The sequence below is a fragment of the Ciconia boyciana genome, chromosome 6 (genome assembly GCF_034638445.1).
Source record: "Ciconia boyciana chromosome 6, ASM3463844v1, whole genome shotgun sequence".
Lineage (NCBI taxonomy): Eukaryota > Metazoa > Chordata > Aves > Ciconiiformes > Ciconiidae > Ciconia > Ciconia boyciana.
Window position 1 is genome coordinate 30,777,569 of NC_132939.1, and position 18,630 is coordinate 30,796,198.

Below are 18,630 nucleotides of genomic sequence, written 5' to 3' on the forward strand. Positions count from 1 at the left end.
AAATTCAAGGTATTTTCAGTGGCCAACTATAATCCAGAATGCCTTTCAATGTATTGAAATAATCCCAAAACTTGTAATATCAGTGAATTTACTATATTTGTATGTCACACTGGAGTGTTTGTCCTTTTTCCTCGGATCTGTACAGAGCATTCCCTGCTTAGCTCTTTGATATGGTCTTTCTCACTGTTTTTTACATTCGTCTCTCAAGCCTTTCTGCACTTTTTACTTCTTTGTGAATGCTTTCCAGAACTGGCTTAACTCTTGTTCTTACCTTGTTCAAACTGTTGGTAAATACTAATTTCTACATCATTTTCTCTTGATTAGGGTCAAACTCTTACTTCAGAATATTCGTATCACTGGGGTGAATCTAGATTGGACTTTTAAGTTGGTCAGCCTTTCTCAAGCTAAATAAACATCTCTACGCAATGCTAAAAAGTTGGGGTGCTAGGGTGTCTATCACAGCATGGTCCTGGAGGCAGGAAATAGCTAAACTCTGCTAAGTGTATTTCTGCGACTTAGAACTATCCTTTATTTTTAACTAATGTTTGCAGCTACTTGAGCCTACAGAGGCTAAATACCAAGCTATACCTCATAGCAGCGAGCTATTCCTTAGTGTTACAGAACATACTTCAGGATATCTAGGGGACTGTATGGTTACAGACAGAATTTTGATTTTTTTTTTTTTTTTTTTTTAAATTCTCTGCTAGAATTTGCTTTTGAAAGGCATTAAGATTGTTGCTTCATATATTGTTACTCTTAACTACAAGACATTACTAATGTGGAAGCGTTGTTAAGTACGTTATTCAAGCAATGATTGGGCTTTATTTCTACAGCTGTTTGTTGAAGAGGGAGACTGTCTCAAAATTATCTACCTCACCAAATATTAATCAATGCTGTGAAGGCAGTACAACAGGGAGGTTGTCATCTGTAGAATATCATTACAGAAGAGGTAAAGACGTTTCTGGGAGTGATGACCTTACTGATGAAAAAGGGATCTCCTTTTCAGTCCAGAGGCAGCTAACTGCAAACCAAAAAACACCTGCCTTTGGAAATAAAAAAGGAGCAGAAAAAGACTCTAATGATTCAGCTATCATGGCTTATATCAATAAAAATGATCAAAAAATTGAAAAGGTGGATGACAACCCAGGGCAAGCTGGATCTCAAAACCAGACCTCTAAAGGCTCCTGTCCTGATCTTTTTAAGGAGAAAGATGAGCCTGAAACCTTTATTACAGGGACAAGAATGACAAAAGCAAAGGTGCTAGGAGATTTAAGTCAGCCTGCAAGTAGCAATCTAGAACAAAATAGAGCTCAGGTATCCAGTAAAAAGACTAGAATGGATATCAATGGAAAAGGCCACGGATCTTCTCCAGAAAACTTTCCTAAAGGAATGAAGAAAACAGTGTATGGAAACCCACCATCAGCACACCTAAACCAAACAGCCAAGAACTGGAAGAGAGAGCCGAACTCAGCCTTGCCAAGTCGTGAGAAATCATCAGTGGAACAGCAAGAATTTCTGATGGTGGCAACATCAGTGGGAAATCTCACTAAGATGAACACACAGGCACCACTCTCTTATGTTGAAAAAAAGTGGCACAGTGCTGAGATGTTAAGTACTGGAGTGTCCAAAACAGCCACAGATGTGCTGGGGAACTGGCAAGAGGATGATGAAAATGAGATTTCTGATACTGACAGTTCCTATTCTGTAGATTCTCTCTCCTGTGCTTATGCAAAAGCTTTCACAGAGAAACTGAAACAAGGTGATTTTGACAGAAATAAATACCTTGCCAACCCAGAAGATTCTGAGAGCGATGACAGTCAAATGTCACAAGACTCTCTGGTAGAAAAGGAAAATAAAGCCAAAAAGCAAAATAAAAGCCGATTTCACAAGTCAAAGGCCCACCATGAGCCAGCTAAGCTTTACAAAAGCAGAACTGATCACCATATTTCATCTTCAGTGACCTCGTGCTCATCTTGTAGGAAACTGGGAAAGCCTGAAAGAAGCTTTTCTCTGGACAGCTTAGCTGATGGAGAAGAGATGCCAGCAGAAGATCCAGTAGAAGAATCCAAATCTGATTCATCTGATGAAGTGCCAGCAGAGATTTTTTGGAAGTTACAAACTCCTAGATCACCAACTATACAGACTGAGGAAGACCATGAGTCCAAGACCTGCGACAGAGATACAGAAGGGACAAATTATGATCTGAAGCTGAGCAGTTCCTTTTATTTGGACACTAAATCACAGCCTGCTTCCAGTAATGCTTGCAAGCCGCTGCTGAAGGGGACAAAAGTCTCCTTTGTAGAACAAGAAATGTCTCTTGATAGAAGACTGTATTATGCAAGTGAGAATCCTTTGCTTACTACTGATGCTTGGTCTTCCTGTGACTCAAAGTTTGACATCAGCAGCCCCAGAATAACAGCACCTTCTTCCCATGAAAATTTGGAATTTCAAGAAGCTCATCTGTGCTCTTTGAGCAAACGAGAGCTTTGGCTGAAGAAAGATGATCTAAAGCAGTCAGCTGCTGAAGTTTCTTTTGTTTCTGGCTCTAAGCAGATACACAGCATTACTCATTTATCACATCGTATAAATGAAATAAACACAGTTTTCTCCTCTGACACATCAGAAGTACCTCTACCTGAAACAACAACTGCAAGCAGAGTTTCTGAGAGCAGATCATTAAATAAGATTCTTAAGGGATGGACAAACTCTAATGAAAATTCTTCCTTGGAATCTCAAGATATAATGTCCTCATTTGTTAGCTCAGTAGGACCAAGCTCCTCTTTTGTTCCTATTTCAGCAAAGCACGATTATTATGAACATTCAAGGTCAAGTCATCCTGAACAAGAACAACTGAATGAATTATCTACTTATAGGTCTACCACTGAATGCATACAAACATTCAGCTGCTTGGAAAGCACCTCCACCGCAGACTGCTTGTCACTGGTATCTAGGAAAGAGGACAATTCTCTCCCCACAACTCATCCAGAGCTGCCAGAAGATCACAATCTGAAAAAACCACCTTTTATTTCTGTGTTGCCTATGCACATTTTGGAGCAGAGCAATGGCTGTGTAGATGCAGATTTAGAAGATGATTTCTTCAGATCTTTTGAAAAAGATGACCTCGATGATGACTACAATAACTTGATGACAAAATCACATATGACAGATTCAGGCAGTGGAAGTGCATCTATCAGTGCACCTGCTGCTGAATCTTCTACAGAACTTGCTTATAATATGACCTCAACACAGACATCTGCAGTAAAACAAGTCCAATTTGGAAACCATGGGCAGCTTTTTCCAAGAAGGGAAATACCAGCATGTTCTGATGAAGGTTTCTTTCTCAGTGACTTAACAAATAAGAACTGCTCTCTGCTAAGCAGTTACGAGCTTCAGACATTGGCTGAACAAGGAGCAGAATCAGCTGTTACAGCAGGTCTCCTCAGATCTGGGGAGAGTAATTTGGAAACAATGCAAGAAACAGATTATGAACAAATATCTGCAGAAGAAATAACAACAGAGACAGATTTTTCCTCACAGAAGACAACATATCGATGTAATCCTTTAGTTGTTGCTCACAGTGCAAGTTACGACCAATCTGCAACACCAATAGAGATGTCTCAAAAAGAGATTATCTGTATGGAAACAAGCACAGATAGCTTGGCAGAGATTGCACCAGAGGTGCCTTCATTCAGAGACAATGAAGAATACGAACCAAAGGATAAAGGCTTGCCTTCACTGAATCATTATGAATTCAAAAGCAAACCTGTTTCAAAAAATTATTCCCATGAATGTGCTCTAGCAGACAGTCGGGCAAGTTGCTTATCCCAACAAATTTCAGAAAATTCTACATTATGCATTGATAATATAAGAGAAGAAAGCAGTGAAAGCAAAGAACACAATGTCTTGAATTCTCAGGCTGTAGTTCAGAAAGAATTTTCATCCCAATATGAAAACTTATTGGTAAATGAAGTAAGTTATCTCATAGTGAATGTAAATGGAAAAGACACTGAGTCCTTCCCTGCTGCTGTTTGTGAGAGTACAAATGATTTTCTCCCAGAATCCAATTCAAGCATATTTCACAAAGCTTCAACAAAAGCTAATCCTTTTCAAAGTGCATCTGAGACTGAAAATTATGATAAACTATTGGAGCACATCACAACAGTGAAAGGAGATTGCAATGCTACATCTAATCTTACTGTGGAAGTCAGTGCCACAGAAAGTTGTTCTGACGTACATTCTGGCTGCCTTTGCACAACATGCTCTTCAACAGGGCAGAAAAACAGTACGCGTAAGACAGCCGACACTTCTGTGGAATTTGATGCAACCATTCTCTTGGAAACAGAAACACAGAACAAATCTTTACTTGAATCAAGAGAAGAGAAAGAAGCCTTTTTTGAAAGTGATTGCCCAGAGGATATCTTGCTTGTTGAAGATGATGTAAACTCAGAGTCGGAAAGAGTATTTGAATACAACACAAGTACATCAGCTACTGTTTCTCAAGAGGAGAGTCCATATATAAATAAAGACTCCAAGTTTTTAAGAAACCCAGAAACCAATCCAGAAGCAGCTATGGTTCCTTATCAGAATACAAAAGCAAACACTGATGAAGAAATAACAAAATTAATCAATAGTGCAACCAACTTAGAAAAAAATGCATTGGAAATTAAATCCAGACAGATTGAAAGTTTACCTGACTACCCAGTAGCCAAAGTCCAAAGTGTAACTGAAGACAGGAGTGGAGAGGATTTTAAAGGCATTAGTCTGTCTCAGAATCCAAAGAAACCTCTTGATATTGTAGCTTGTGAAGATCAGTGTGAATTTTATACAAACCTGTGCCTGACACATGAAGAGGCAGAGAAAGATGAACTGCAGGTAGCCAGCACTGGGGTAGAACACACTCAGGAATCAAAAGCACTCATGCATTCTGGCAGCCAACTTGAAACAAGCAGCTTTTGCCAAAAAGAAAAAAGCGAGAAAATAGAAATAGGTATTTATTCACCAGAGTTTTCTGTTGCTCCCAAAACCACTCCTTCAGCTGTGTGTTCCCACACAACAGAAATTACCCAGAATACTTCAGACTTCCTTGATGCTTGTGAGGGGCTTTTACAGATGAACAGAACAGTAGAAAATGTGTTTAATACAGAGGAAGTAACTGCAACGGTACTAATCACAAGTAGTCAAGGAAATATTTTAGCAAAACCTGAAAATGAAGGACAAGTAAATTCTAGCAATTTAATTGAACATTGTGTACCAAACTGTTTGCCCCAGGAAGACAAGGTTAATGAATGTGAAGTGACTGGGACTGAAGAACAAATTATCATGACAAACACTGAGGGGCCGATTATTACGAGGCAAGAAGTCATACGCACAGATGAAAATGTTTTATTTACGGAAGAGTCTCCAGCTCTACATCAGATGTATTGTGACAGAGATGACAAAGAGGAAATTTTAAATCAATTTAAGATCCCTGAAAGATACCTGACAGCTTCAGGACTGGAACAGAATGTACTGTTAGAAGATGATGCAAGATACCATGATCCTACTGAAACGAGTGAAGATGGTGGCTCAGTGGACTCTGTTACAGATACAAGAAATGCAGTCATGAAAGATATCGATGCATGTGAATATTCAGTTGATGATAGTACTGGTATTGACCAATATAGAATTGAACAAGAATTTAAAAGTCTCCATATTAAAGAGGACAGCCATACGTATATGAGTTGCTCTATGCAACATCCTGAGCATGGTACTTCAGAAAACTTGAATGTAAGTATCGTTAGAAAAAGGCCTGATGTTTATGAATTGGATCCAGTAGGCTCCAGAGTTGAGGAGGAGAAAGTGCATTTGATGAATCTAGTACAAATGGCCAAAACAGACAAAGAAAAGCAGATGTTTGTAGAAAACACAGAGGAGGTAGAACTGATCTTTTTACAAAACCTGAATGAACTATTCCCTGAAAACAAAGACAGCTTCCAAATGACAGATGATGACAGCAGGTTAAATGAAATCTTAAGAGAAAGCCAGTGGGTGTCTACCAGCTTTTCTAGAAATAATGAAGATATCAGCAAGCAACAAAATCCACCAGCAACACTGAAGTCTACTGAAAAAAACCAAGAAGGTTCACTTAAAGAATCCCTATGCCAGTCTGTAAATCACCTTTTATATCTTGGAGTAAGTGATGACTCCCATCTTGTTCAAGATGTTCCCACTGCATTGAAAGGACATACAAAACCATCTGACAGCAGTATTGGAACCGGAGCTGTTCTGCCTTACTATGAAACATTAATGGAGAGTGAGGTCTGTGTTGGTACACCTGTTACAGTCAACAAAATGGGAGAAGACAAATATCTTTCTGATAAAATGCAAAGTAAGAATGTAGCTTTTCTGCAAACCAGGACCACACAGGACAGGCAGGAGGAAGAATCCTTTGTATTTAACAATGCACCTGATCATGCCTTATCTGGGCAACCTGTCAATGAGAACAGCTCTTCTGCTCCCTACAGTGCAGGCGGTCCTGAGTCTGAAACTGTTGTACTTCAGCAAGGGGCCAAAGGAAACTCATTTTCCTTGGAAAAATTAGATTCTTCTGAAGATATAATTCAGGATGTTAACAATGCTCATGAAGAAGACCTTGTGGATTTAATGGTTAATAAACTATCAAAAGACTGCCTTAATTCCATAGAAGATACAGCTCAAGGGGAAAAGGGTACCATTGTGCCTGATTCACTGCTCTTGGATAATTCAAACCTGCTTTCTTCTTCAGAGAAAGAAGTGATGGAAGATATAGGGGGGGGGGGAATGCATTCTTTACTAGAAATCTCTTTGCAAAAAATGTTTCACAATATTAATACAACTCAGAAAGTACTTCACTCGGGGAGTTTATCACAGCATGATGAGAAGGAGAAATTTTTAAGCACAAGCTATACTACAACAAACAGTAAAAATGAAAATGCAAAGTTTCCTGGTGTAGCTGGATATCAGCGTGAGCCCAGAGAAAATCAGGGACACGGGACTTCTGAAGAGTGCTGCGTAGATCAACCGGCCAGCACTGTTTCTGAGAACGCTTCAACCCTTTCAGAAGGCCTGAAGAAGTCTCCATGGGAAAATCCACATTATAGTAAAGAGTTTCTAAATTATAATAGGAACTCAGGCACTTCTGAATATTCTCCTGGTCTCCTGAATCATCCAGCATCATCTGCAGATATTTTGATTGCCAGCAACAGAGACAAAGGTAAAAACGATGGTGTTCTCTCTGAAGAAACAGAATACTTTGAAAGGGAATCAACTGATTTAAGTGTATCTGTTACTTTTCCTGATGTTTCTCAAAAAGGAGATGAAAGGAAAAATAATTCTGGAGTTGCAGAGGCCACATATGCTCAGAATAATAAACTCCTTGAAAAAGTTGTAGGAATAGATCAAAAGGAGAAAATAATTCAAGGTTCTTTCCAGAATTTCAATGACATAAAAGAAAATAAAATTCATGAGTACTCAGAACACTACAGTAACACTTCTAGTGTGACTGTACCAGAATCAGATTCACTTACTTTTCAGAGCCGAGGACAGACTGGCAGTAAAGAATCAAAGTCTCTTCCATCCTACTTTGCAGAAGATACTCCAACTGATACACCATTTCAAAGCTCCAAGAACTTCAGTGCTTTTGACACTTCTTGGTTACTTGATGATTCAAAAGCTCTAATATTTAGTCAGCTTGAGGACTCACTTCAAGACACTTTTTTGACTGAACAAGTGTCCTCCAGTTCTGCAGATGTTTGCTCTGTAAAAGAAGATTTTCCCCAAGCATTTGCAAGTGTCAATCAACCATCCTTAACACCATTTTCAATATCATCTTTAACTGCAGATATAGGCCATGGTGAAACTGGCACATATGATATTTCACATATTGAAACAAGTATATTGAAACATTCTCCATTTGCTGTTTTGCAAATACAAGACACTCAGTCTGATAAGGCTGTGGTATTTGATGAGCCAATACGTGCTTCAGGAAGTATTTTACTTTCTCTTGCAAAAGAAAACAGGCATTGTCCAGTATCAGACACAGACTCTACTTCATATAAAACTTCTGCTGTAGATGGGGAACCGTATATAAATAGTGATGGAAGTAATTGTAACAGATTTGACAATGATATAAAAGTTGATCAGCACCACTGGGGTAAAGTTCCACCACAAGAAGCTTGCACAGAAACCTTAGAGAAAGTAGTAAATGATAATTCTCTTTTATTACCACCATTACCTTTTTGGGATACTGGAAAGGCAATTCTTGTTAAAGAGGGACAAATGAGAAAAATACTTAACAGAAATGAGGAAGAACTGCATTCAAATACTGAGGCTGAACATTTTGCAGTAAAGACAGAGCAGAGAAAAACATTAAGTAGAGAACCTGTTGAAAAGCAAACTCATGTATCCTCAAATTCTGCAAATGAATTCATAGGCTCAGAAGTTACAGTGTTGGAAAATCTGTATCCAGCAGATGTTGATGTGGATCCTGAACACACCCGCAATTCATTTAGTCCAACATATCCCACATACAGCAGAAGCACGGATTCCAGACGACTGTATCACACTGTCGTGGGTTTTGAAAACGAACTTGCAGATCTGCAAGATAATTGTCAGTATGTGCCTACAGGTGAACAGATAGAACAGGTGCCAGATAGAACAAATACAGATGGTAGAAAAGAGATTTTACTTTGCAAAAATAATACAGGTTCAAGCATTGATAGCCCTGATGATGGTGCTGATGCAGACAGTTGTTCAACAATGGCAGATGCTATAATGAGGAATAAGACTCTGAAATCAGAAAGACTAAAGTTTTCTGTAATGAATAATGAAAGTACCTCCGTAAAGTTTTTACCAGAAAACCATGATTTGCCTCCTCAAGAATCCAAATTGGTGCAATTCAGGAGCAAAAGATCGTATTCTACTCCACGGAATACAAAGAGCTGTAAACAAAGTGAACAGAGACCTTATTTACAAAGTCACAGACTATCAGCCCCAGCTATTGCTGTCTTCTCTGATACAGAATGTGCTTTGGAAGATTCATCTAAGGCAGATCTTTTGTTATATTCTGCATCTAAATCACTACAAGATTTAAATATGAGTGTAGAGCCTCCATCACCAACTGAAGATGATCTTCATGGAATTGAAAGATTTTCAAAGCAGGAATCAAAGAACTTTCTACAGGTTAAATCTAAACCCAGATTTCAGCAAAGAATGGCACAAACTAAGAAGCTTGCAAACTGTGATCCCAAAAATTTACAAAATTTTGCAGCAAGAACCCAAAGCAGCCAGTCTTTAAAAGACTGTACTACTCCATCTCCATCATCCTTACTGCACACATCTCACAGTTCTGTGGGTGCAGAAGCAAATGTCCATTCAAAGAGTAGTTCTGTAGCTCAGTGTAGTGAAGGGAAAGTTGAAGAAGCTGGATACCAGCCAGAAACAGATTTATTTTTGCAAGACAATAAAGATACAATGCATTTTAGCTCAAGTGATATCAACCCATATATTCATCCATGGCAACAAGATGGATCGTGCAAGATTGGCTGGAAACAGTATGTTTTTGGAAGTGCAAGTGATGTCTCTTGCAATCAAATTCCTTTAAACCTGGAAAATCGTAAAGTTATGAGATGTTCCAGTGTAGACAATGGACTGAATTCTCAGAATTCTCCTTTTCATTCTCATCTCAGTTCGTATGCTACAGCAAAAATTTTATCAAGCACTTTAAGCAGCATTGAAGGTCTTCAAGGATGGGACAATGTCAGACAAGACTTTCAGTCTGCGTACTCAAGTGACAGTACCAAGCAGTATAGCAACGTAACCAGTGAAACACTGGAAACTAATCCAGAAAATAACACTGCTGAATTTGAGAATCCTTCTGCACAACCTGGTAACTCTTCAATGCAGGTGGATGAAATTGTACTATTATATCCTTCTGAGTCTGAAAGGTCTTCCAAAAAACTACCAGGGAGTACATGTGAGCAGGGAACACAAACAGCAACTACAGGAAGGTATAAAAGGCAGAGAAGACATCAGAGAAGCTATACAGATGTTTCTGCAAGAAAGCAGGAAACAAACAGAGATTTATTTCATCAACCTTCTTCTTGGACAAGCATGCAGAACCTGTCCATGCATCTGTCACAGCTTCTTCAGAACACTTCTGAGCTGTTGGGAAACCTCTCCCAACAGAGTATTATAGATAATGAGCAGAATACCAAAATCAACCAAAGAGAAACTGAAAAGGCTGTAAAGGCTACTAGATCAGATAGCTGCACTCAGACTACAGCAGATGTAGGCACTCAAACTGAGATTTTGGAAGAACTTCAAAGCAAACATGAAGAAAAACAAGTGGAGGCAAAAATGGAAAATGAATTGAGGGCAGCTCAGGCAGTAGACATTGGTTGGAAAGGAATAGGTGCAGATGCAGTAGGTAAGATTCCCAAAAGGAAAGAGGAAACACTCTCTCTTGAAGAAAGAACAGAAGAACAAACACGGACGAGAAATCTGGGCAATCCTGACTTCCATGACAATCTTGACAGCATATTGGAAGACTCCTTTATGCGTCTGCCTCTCTTACCCAGAACCTCCACTCCTATCTTAGATTTAAAAAAAACAACATTAAATGCACAGCAGAATGTTGCTTTTGGTAGTACCAGAGTTTCATCTGTCACATCATCTTCGCTTAGTTCAGGGCAAGATGGTTCTTCATGCACTGTAGTTAGCAGCCCTACTAATAGCACCTCTCAATCTCCAGCATCTTACGCTCAGGATAAAAGAAGTGCTGTTCCAGCAGAAAGAAAATTCTGTTACAAAAACACCCTGCTAGTTGATAGGGCCTCTTCCCCTATTCTTACTCTTAGTGCTAGTCCCAGCAGCCAGACTGCTTTTAGCAAGTCTGTCTGCCCTATTAAGGAACCTCTTGGATATTCCAGTGATGCTTCAAGTCCCCTTCACAACCAGAGAAAGCAGAGGGCAGGTCCACAGTCCAGCATGCAACCTCATGTGGACAATTTTTCACAGACAGAAACAGACAGTGAATCCAGTGCTTCTAGAGAACATAAGGGCATAAGAAAGAAATCCGGAAGTTTTTCAGATAAGAAAGCAACTAAAGAGCTTTTAGGACAGGATGGTTCAAAAGACTTGGAACAACAGCACAGACTCACGGTTGACACCCACACTACCATTTGTGCAAATCGACTGTATCACTCTAGTAGTATGTTGGAGGTGTCGGGCCACAGGGAAGTTTTAACAGGTGATCTCGGAGACCACAGTCCACTGGCACGTTCGCTTCATTGTATGTATGTCACAAGGGGAGGAAGAGGTTCTTCAGCTGGAATCGGACAAGAAAAATATGTTGGTAATTCTGATACTGCTTTGATTCATAACTACTCGCCTCCAAATGCTGACTTACTTTTTAATCAAAAAATTAGTGCCACTTGTTCAAGTAAGACAAATGCTGGTGTGTCCTCAGAACCTCTGGTAGAAGCATCTTCTCTACAATTTCACGATTTCTACTGGAAAAATGAAAACAGCTGCCCTCCCCTGCTCTCTGATGTGAGCGATGTGCAAACTTCGTTCCAAGACACCAATACAGATTCTGTCACTGAAAGTGAATGTGACACTGAAATTCCTCTCCACAAAAATACTACTTTTGCAAAGCCTTACAGGCCTCGGAGCTACAGTCTCCGTGACTTACCCATACACAATAAATTTAGCAACTGGTGTGGTGTGAAGGGCAGCCCTCCTCCTTCATTACTCAGCTTGAGTGGCAGCGTGACCGATTTGCAAAGTCAGGCAGAAAAGAAACCTAGGAGCACACAAGCACCAGAAATGGAAGGGAAATCCCAGCTTTGTGAGAGCAGGAGCAGAGAGATCGAGAGACTTCAGAGAGAGCGCGCTCAGATCATGTCTGGCATTCACCTGGATCTGCATCAGCATCCCCTCACTGTGGAACTGACCGAAGCAAAGCTCAATTACGGCATCGGGGAAACAGACGCCCTGCTGAGGGTCCTTCAGAGCGGAACTGCAGATGACCTGGTGGCAATTCCAGTGAAGCAGCAACTTTATGAAAGGTAAATTACTTAAAGTAGTGTTAAGTATTTTGAATACACTTCATGTACACTTCATGCAGCATAAATAACATTTAGCAATGAGCACTTAATCACTTAGTCACACTGAGTGAACTATATGTGAAGAGATATAGTATGAAGCTTATTTTATATACAGTTAAGTAATGCATTTAAGACAAAATTTTGGGGTTAATTCAAGAAAATAGGGAAAAGCATAAGATTCAGTGTAATTCAAATCTAGTGTCACCCCACTCTTAAAATTTCTAGCAGCTATGAGAGTGATCATGGGAATATATTTCATTGATCTATTGCAATGTAAAAATAATCGATACATCCTATTTATGGGAATATCTCATTCATGCTTCTGTGAATAAATGCTGCTGTATACATACGCAGAAACACATTTAAAACAACCACAAATATACAAAATAAATTATGAAAAAATCAAGATCCTAGATTCTTGTGATTGGATTATAGAATGCAGTTTAGGAAGCTGTTGTAACTAAAAAAATTTAGGAGTAGCTACATTAGTCTCCGTCCTCAATTTGCCTCTCAGCCATTACAAGCGGTAACCAAGACCCTCTTATGCATTTCCTACTGTTGTAAAAGCAGTGGAGTTTTAGAATTTCTGCATCATCTGTCAGCATGTGGCCAAAGGGTTATTTGCAAGGGGAGTGATTCCTATAGTATTATAGTGTGATTCCTAGAGTATTAGATTCCTATAATTTTTACATTACAAAGCTACCTAATATCTAAGGGTTTTTAAAAATCAGAAAATGTAGCTTTGCAGGGTGCATTTTGTTTCTCTAATCATGTTTCCCCAACAGACACATGAGGACTATTGAAACTCTGAGGAAGGAAAGAGAAAAAAGGCTGCAAAGATACCAAAGAAGCCGAAGTCTGAGTCCGCAAAAGCATTTGAGTCTGTTGCAGACGCTGGATGCAAGTCAGAGGGATCTAGATCTCCCCAGCAGACGCCGAGAATATCTGCAACAACTGAGAAGAGATGTGGTGGAAAATACCAGGTAGGGCATTAGAAACCTCTCTTTTGGCCTGATGTACGTTAACAGTGTTCAAAATGGTGCGCATTAATGGTTCTTACTGACATCTGACACTTCTGTGGCAGAAGAATTATTCTCAATGCAGCACTGTTAAACTTTGGGATAGAAAGTGCTTTCAGGAAAAACATGTGCCTGATTTTAGAAAACATTCATTAAACTCTTCCATCTAGTTTATTTCAGTCCGTAACAAGTGTCTAATTTATTTTATGTATATGATGTATGGGGACAGCCAAGTATTCAGTCTTGACTCATTATAGACCAATCTGTCGTCTTACTCCTTCAGTAACTTAAAAGCCACGTGAAATAGTTAAGTTTCGTGTTAAATAACAAAAAAATTCTGCTACCCTTCACCATTTAGAATTTGAGCTTCTCATCCCCCACCATATCCCCTAAATGACTTTTGCTTCCTTTGCGGTAGGTCAGGAGACAGTTATTTTCCCAACACAATTATTTTGCGTGTGATATGCCAAAGCGGTAACCTTAGATCATATGGAGAGCTGACTTAGAAACCAGTGCAATCGCTGGAGTAATCTCAGTGGTAAACTGGGCTTGCAATCTGAATAATTTTCCAAGGTTAATGTCTGTGCAGCCTTTGTGAGCAAAGAGAAATGTTTTGGAGGCTAATGTGGTGGTTTTTAATGGCTTTTCTGGCAAATTTTCCTGTTCCGTGTTAAAAGATTATTTTCTCATGGTATTTTGTCAGGTGACCCGATTTCAAGTAATTATGTGTGTTTTCCCCCACTTACCTATCCTTACAGGGTTCAAGAACCAAAAAGAAGAAGCATTCAGCATCCTTCAGACGTTGAACTGTTACTCCGAGACTACCAGAAAGCACGAGAGGAAACCAAAACTGAAATTGCACGAGCTAGGGACAAACTTCGGGAGAGAGCTGAGCAAGAAAAAAGGCGTATACGGGAGCAAATATTTTCTCAATTACAGAAGGTGAGCATTACAGAGGAAACTATTATGCATTTTTCACATCAATGCATTTTTTTAAAATAAACTTTTCCATGGCTAAGTAATTCTCCTGTTTGATACACATCAGCGTAGAAAAACCAAAGAATTAAATGCAAATTTGTGCTTTAAAAAAATCTCAGTAGTACTGAACTGATACTGTTCGTGCTTCTGAACTACATCTTCCTGAAGCCACATTTTATGTACAAGAAACTCCTAATGTTTTCTCATTGGACTGAGCTTACAGAGCCATCCCGTGGGGCATTTGCCCAGTCTATGGAAGAGTTCTGCTAAGGCAAACTGAGTTTATTTCCGTATGTACTTAAACACAAAGGCCTTTATTCTTTTCTTTTTTCTGTTTCTCTTTTTAGATTGTTCTCTGTGTGTGTATTTGTCCTGTACTTTTTGGTTTTTTCTTCTGCACTTCGTTACCCATCTTGCACAGTCCAAGTGTGTGGATTTTTCTCCCAGATGCAAAGGCAATGCCTCGTTAGGATGTGTCTGTTCTGCCCAGTTTCTGACTATACTTTTATGCAGTAACCTTTGTCACTGCCTGACAACACAGCTTCAATCGTAGCTGCAGACCTCCTCTCCTCATATGTGTGTGTGTGGTGCAAAATGTAGTGAACACTCATTTCATTGCTCTACACTCTTTAAGGCAGCTCAAATTCAGGCACCTCCACTGGATGACTGGATCTTACCACATCCGCTGCCGTATTTTTCTTGTGAAACGTAGAAATACTTCACCCGAGTTGGAAAACCAAACTTAAAACTGCCCTTGAAAGTTCTCAGTATTTTCTTCTTATGTAATTTTTATTTCATCTTCTGGGCTGGCATTGAGTAGTTGCATTGGTTAAAGTAAGATCTTCAGTCTTTAACAACTACATTTGACCAGCAAGTTAAGTCAGGGACTACTCGAGAAGTAGGCAAAGAGGAACAAATGGGACTGTAAAGAGATCTTTTTTAAAACTTTTTCCCCTTAAAAACATCCTAGCATTGGTTTGATAGCCTGGACTCTCGTATGTGAAGAATAACAACGGCAGAAGCTGGATTTTCCAACTGCCAGGTTTTACAGGGTGATTCGCTCTATGGCTTATATAATCCTAGTCTTGCAAATGAGCCCGCTTATTTAATACTTTCTGTAATGCAACAGCTTTTGTCCTGTCAGCACTCCTTGAAAGAAATTGGACTTCTTTAGATTATTCCTTTCAACTTTCAGTGCTGTTATCGTGGATTTGACTAGCTGTTGTGCAAGGTAAGTTTTGTGGGGGGTTTTTTTTGTTTGTTTGTCATACTGTGATACTTATTACAGGAAGAAGCAAGGCTGAAGACTCTTGCAAGTACAAGCACTTTGTGTACAGACTCCAGCCTCAGCCTCTCCTCTGGCCCAACATCTGGTTACAATAGCAGTAATACTGCTACGTATACTGCAAGTAACCTCAGCAGCCAGGAAGGACAGGTGAGAAACAACTGGCCTGGGAGACTGATGTCTCCTGATGCTTCAGCAATAACAGAGAGACTGTAGGAACAGAAACCTTTTTTGAGATGGTTCCTATTCTGTCACAGCTATCAAGCAGTTTGTGTCACTAGTACACCGAGGGGTGAAATGGGGTGGAGGGAGCATTACCGTGTAATTGCAAAGGACAGTGACACTTTTATTTTTCTGAGTTTGTGGGGGTTTTTATTTATTTATTTATTTCATAGATAAAAGCCAGATAGTGTTACTATCGTCAGTAATGCCACCGTCAAATGTTTTAGAAACAGGTCTTTTCTTGTGATAAACCGGAATCTGATATTCTCAGTGTGCCTCCCTCAGTGATGCATACATTGACTTAAGCGTGTGTGTGAACATGAACTTTCCTGCAGTTACTTTTTGGAGTATGCACCTGTGCTAGCTCCTCATACTTGGTTTGCTAGATTTCCGGAGTCAAGCTATCATTTCATAACCAGGGCAAAGGCAAAGGAGTTACCTTATGATAAAGAGAAACTTCCAACCTTGTAAGGCAGATTTGCCACAAATATTCCACTTGCTATGTAACAATTTATTTTTCCCAGTTTGCACCAAAAGCTCCCACTTCTGCTCTTTCTTAAATCAGGTTTCTTCTGGAAATGCTTTGCTTTCAAGAGATGCACGAGGTCGTTCAGCTGTCAGAAATAGTCAGCTTTATGTGTTAGAGCAACTACAGAAGGATTCAGCATTTGGTAAGTAAAACACACATCTGCTTATGGTTGAGTTGTATCCCAAAGTCTAATGAGATTTGTCATTTATGTAAATCAAAATCTAATTTGATTGTAGGTGTTTTGAGGATATCCCTACCATTACCTGACTTCAGAAAAATACTGTCAACCAGTAGCCAGAGCTTGCTTAGAATTTCTTGAAAAAAGTAAATGGTGATTTGGTCCCTCTGGTCTTTTGATGTGGTAACATCAGAGCACAGTGTTCTGAGAGGACATGAGGATAATGCTTTGAATAAACCAAGGAAGTGGGGGGGCGGGGGGAGAGGCTAAAGCTGCAATGAGTATAGGATTGTACACGGAAGTTCCTATTTTTACCCTCAACACTGATGTTGCTTATTCTTCTTTAGGCTATTTATTAGCTTATATGTGGTAATAACCGTTAAACTTGAGTAATGCAAGACATAACTGCAGTGTAATTACCAATACACAGATTGTCTAGACAAGGGGTGTTATCAGTCCTGCATCAGAATCAGGTGGATTGGGTGCTCCAAGTTGGAGGGTTTAAGGCCCTACAACTGCAGCATAGTGGTGGGTTTCCTTTTTATTTTATTTCCCTATTGCTTTTTTGTTTCCTGCAGAAGCCAGCAGAATTCAGCCACCCCTTCCTTCTAGTAGCATCAGCTGTAGGTTCACTCATGGATTAACTATTTCTGTCAGCTCCTCTTCAACAAAAGGATACCAAGATTTATCCAAACATATCTTGGCTAATGCTACCACTGAGGTAAGTAAATAAGCAGAGTTTTCACTTATCCCTATACCTCCTACTGAGAGTTGTAGCAAAAATGTGTGGGTCAAGCCTTGTTGCTCTATGCTGCCAATAGTTACCCATTTCTTGGTTACAGAGACACACTGTAATTTTAAATGGTGGGGGACAGTGAGCCAGGCTGCAGCTGTGGAGTTCAGAAGAGACTGTTGCATGTTAGCTGAAATGTTTGAGTGAAGCTGGTGAAACTGCTGAATTCCTCTATCGTCCAAGAATTCCTACAGTGCAGGTTTTACGTTATCTGTGTATGACAAGATGTGAGTGTGTAGTTAGAAGGAAAGCACACCAAATTTGTATTTCAGATCAGGTAGAATCCCTTCAGCATCATTTGGAGATACATGCTCCCCCCATCTCCCATGTTCTCACAATAGTTTAGGCTAGCATACAGGCATACTTTTATATATATTTTTTTATATATATGTATATATATATATACACACACACATATATATCTTCTCCCCTCCTTCAGGAGAGAATATGACAGGCTAGCCAGTCTGTTAAAGCTCCCTAAGGATTACTAGCACTGTAAAACTATTTGTGGTAAAGCCAGCTTAGTAGTTTGAGTAGAAGATTGTGTAGCAGCATGTAAAAGCTGAACACAATTTATAGTTTATACAACTTTCTCTTACCTGTACATTTGTCATTGTTCTCTAAGGTAATGGCAGCATGCTCGCATAACCTCAGGAATCTCTACACACGCCAAGCAGCAGCTGGTTGGAAGTAAGTTTATGGCAGGTCTTTATAATGGGAGGCTTTTTAATGTACTTGGGCCCTCTTGTGTGCAAACACCTTTCATTTGTCTTTGACAGATATCAATGTACAGAAAAAGAGGTGCTAGTTTACTACAAAGTCTTCCCTTCAGCAACAAGGCACGGGTTTCTGGGAGCTGGAGTGATAGAAAGACCTCTTCCCTACGTGTGGGGACTAGTGAGAGATCCTGGCAAAAGGCATCTGTACGACAGAACTATCAACACAGCTCGAATACACAAGAAGGTAACCAGCCATATTCAGCTGGGTGAGTATCAACACAAACGACTGGCCACCATTATCACTATGTACTTTCTCAGCTCAGGTTGCCAGCCAGGAAGAGTTAGAGGCATCTTATTTCATTTCTTCAGGTCTGAATAAACAATTTCATTATTTAATATGAGAACTTCACTTTTGCAAGACTTTTCCAAAGTAAGGATAATATTAAATACATCTCGCTGCAGAAGTACAGCTAGAGACAGTGGTCTGAAAGTCAAAATAAATCTTAAGTGGCTTGAAAAAGTATCTTAATGACACATTATAGGATATTAACTAGAGCTCTGCTCTTAGGCAACGAAATAAAATATGCGTGTGCATTTAAGAGGGGGGAAATTGTGACAAGTTAAAGTTGTCAAAGTATAATTCTCCTTTTTTTGTTTTTGGGTGGGTTTTTTTTCCACAGTATATTTAGTGACCGATACCTCCCTATGTTACCTAAAGCAACCCCGGGATTTCTGCTGCATTACTGTAGAAGCCAAAGAGGTAAAGTGAACATTCTCTCTGA

The 18,630-nt window shown here is 39.5% G+C and overlaps 1 protein-coding gene across 1 annotated transcript in view; it reads left to right on the forward strand.

Moving 5' to 3' along the window:
- STARD9 (StAR related lipid transfer domain containing 9) overlaps nucleotides 1-18,630 on the forward strand; it is a 118,079-nt gene that overhangs the window by 95,021 nt on the left and 4,428 nt on the right. Inside the window, exons 24-32 of the mRNA XM_072864248.1 lie at nucleotides 834-12,086; nucleotides 12,911-13,108; nucleotides 13,903-14,086; nucleotides 15,411-15,557; nucleotides 16,195-16,300; nucleotides 16,915-17,057; nucleotides 17,755-17,819; nucleotides 17,909-18,114; nucleotides 18,529-18,608. Of these exons, the coding sequence (XP_072720349.1) occupies nucleotides 834-12,086; nucleotides 12,911-13,108; nucleotides 13,903-14,086; nucleotides 15,411-15,557; nucleotides 16,195-16,300; nucleotides 16,915-17,057; nucleotides 17,755-17,819; nucleotides 17,909-18,114; nucleotides 18,529-18,608 (12,382 nt within the window). The remainder of the gene's footprint in view (nucleotides 1-833; nucleotides 12,087-12,910; nucleotides 13,109-13,902; nucleotides 14,087-15,410; nucleotides 15,558-16,194; nucleotides 16,301-16,914; nucleotides 17,058-17,754; nucleotides 17,820-17,908; nucleotides 18,115-18,528; nucleotides 18,609-18,630) is intronic.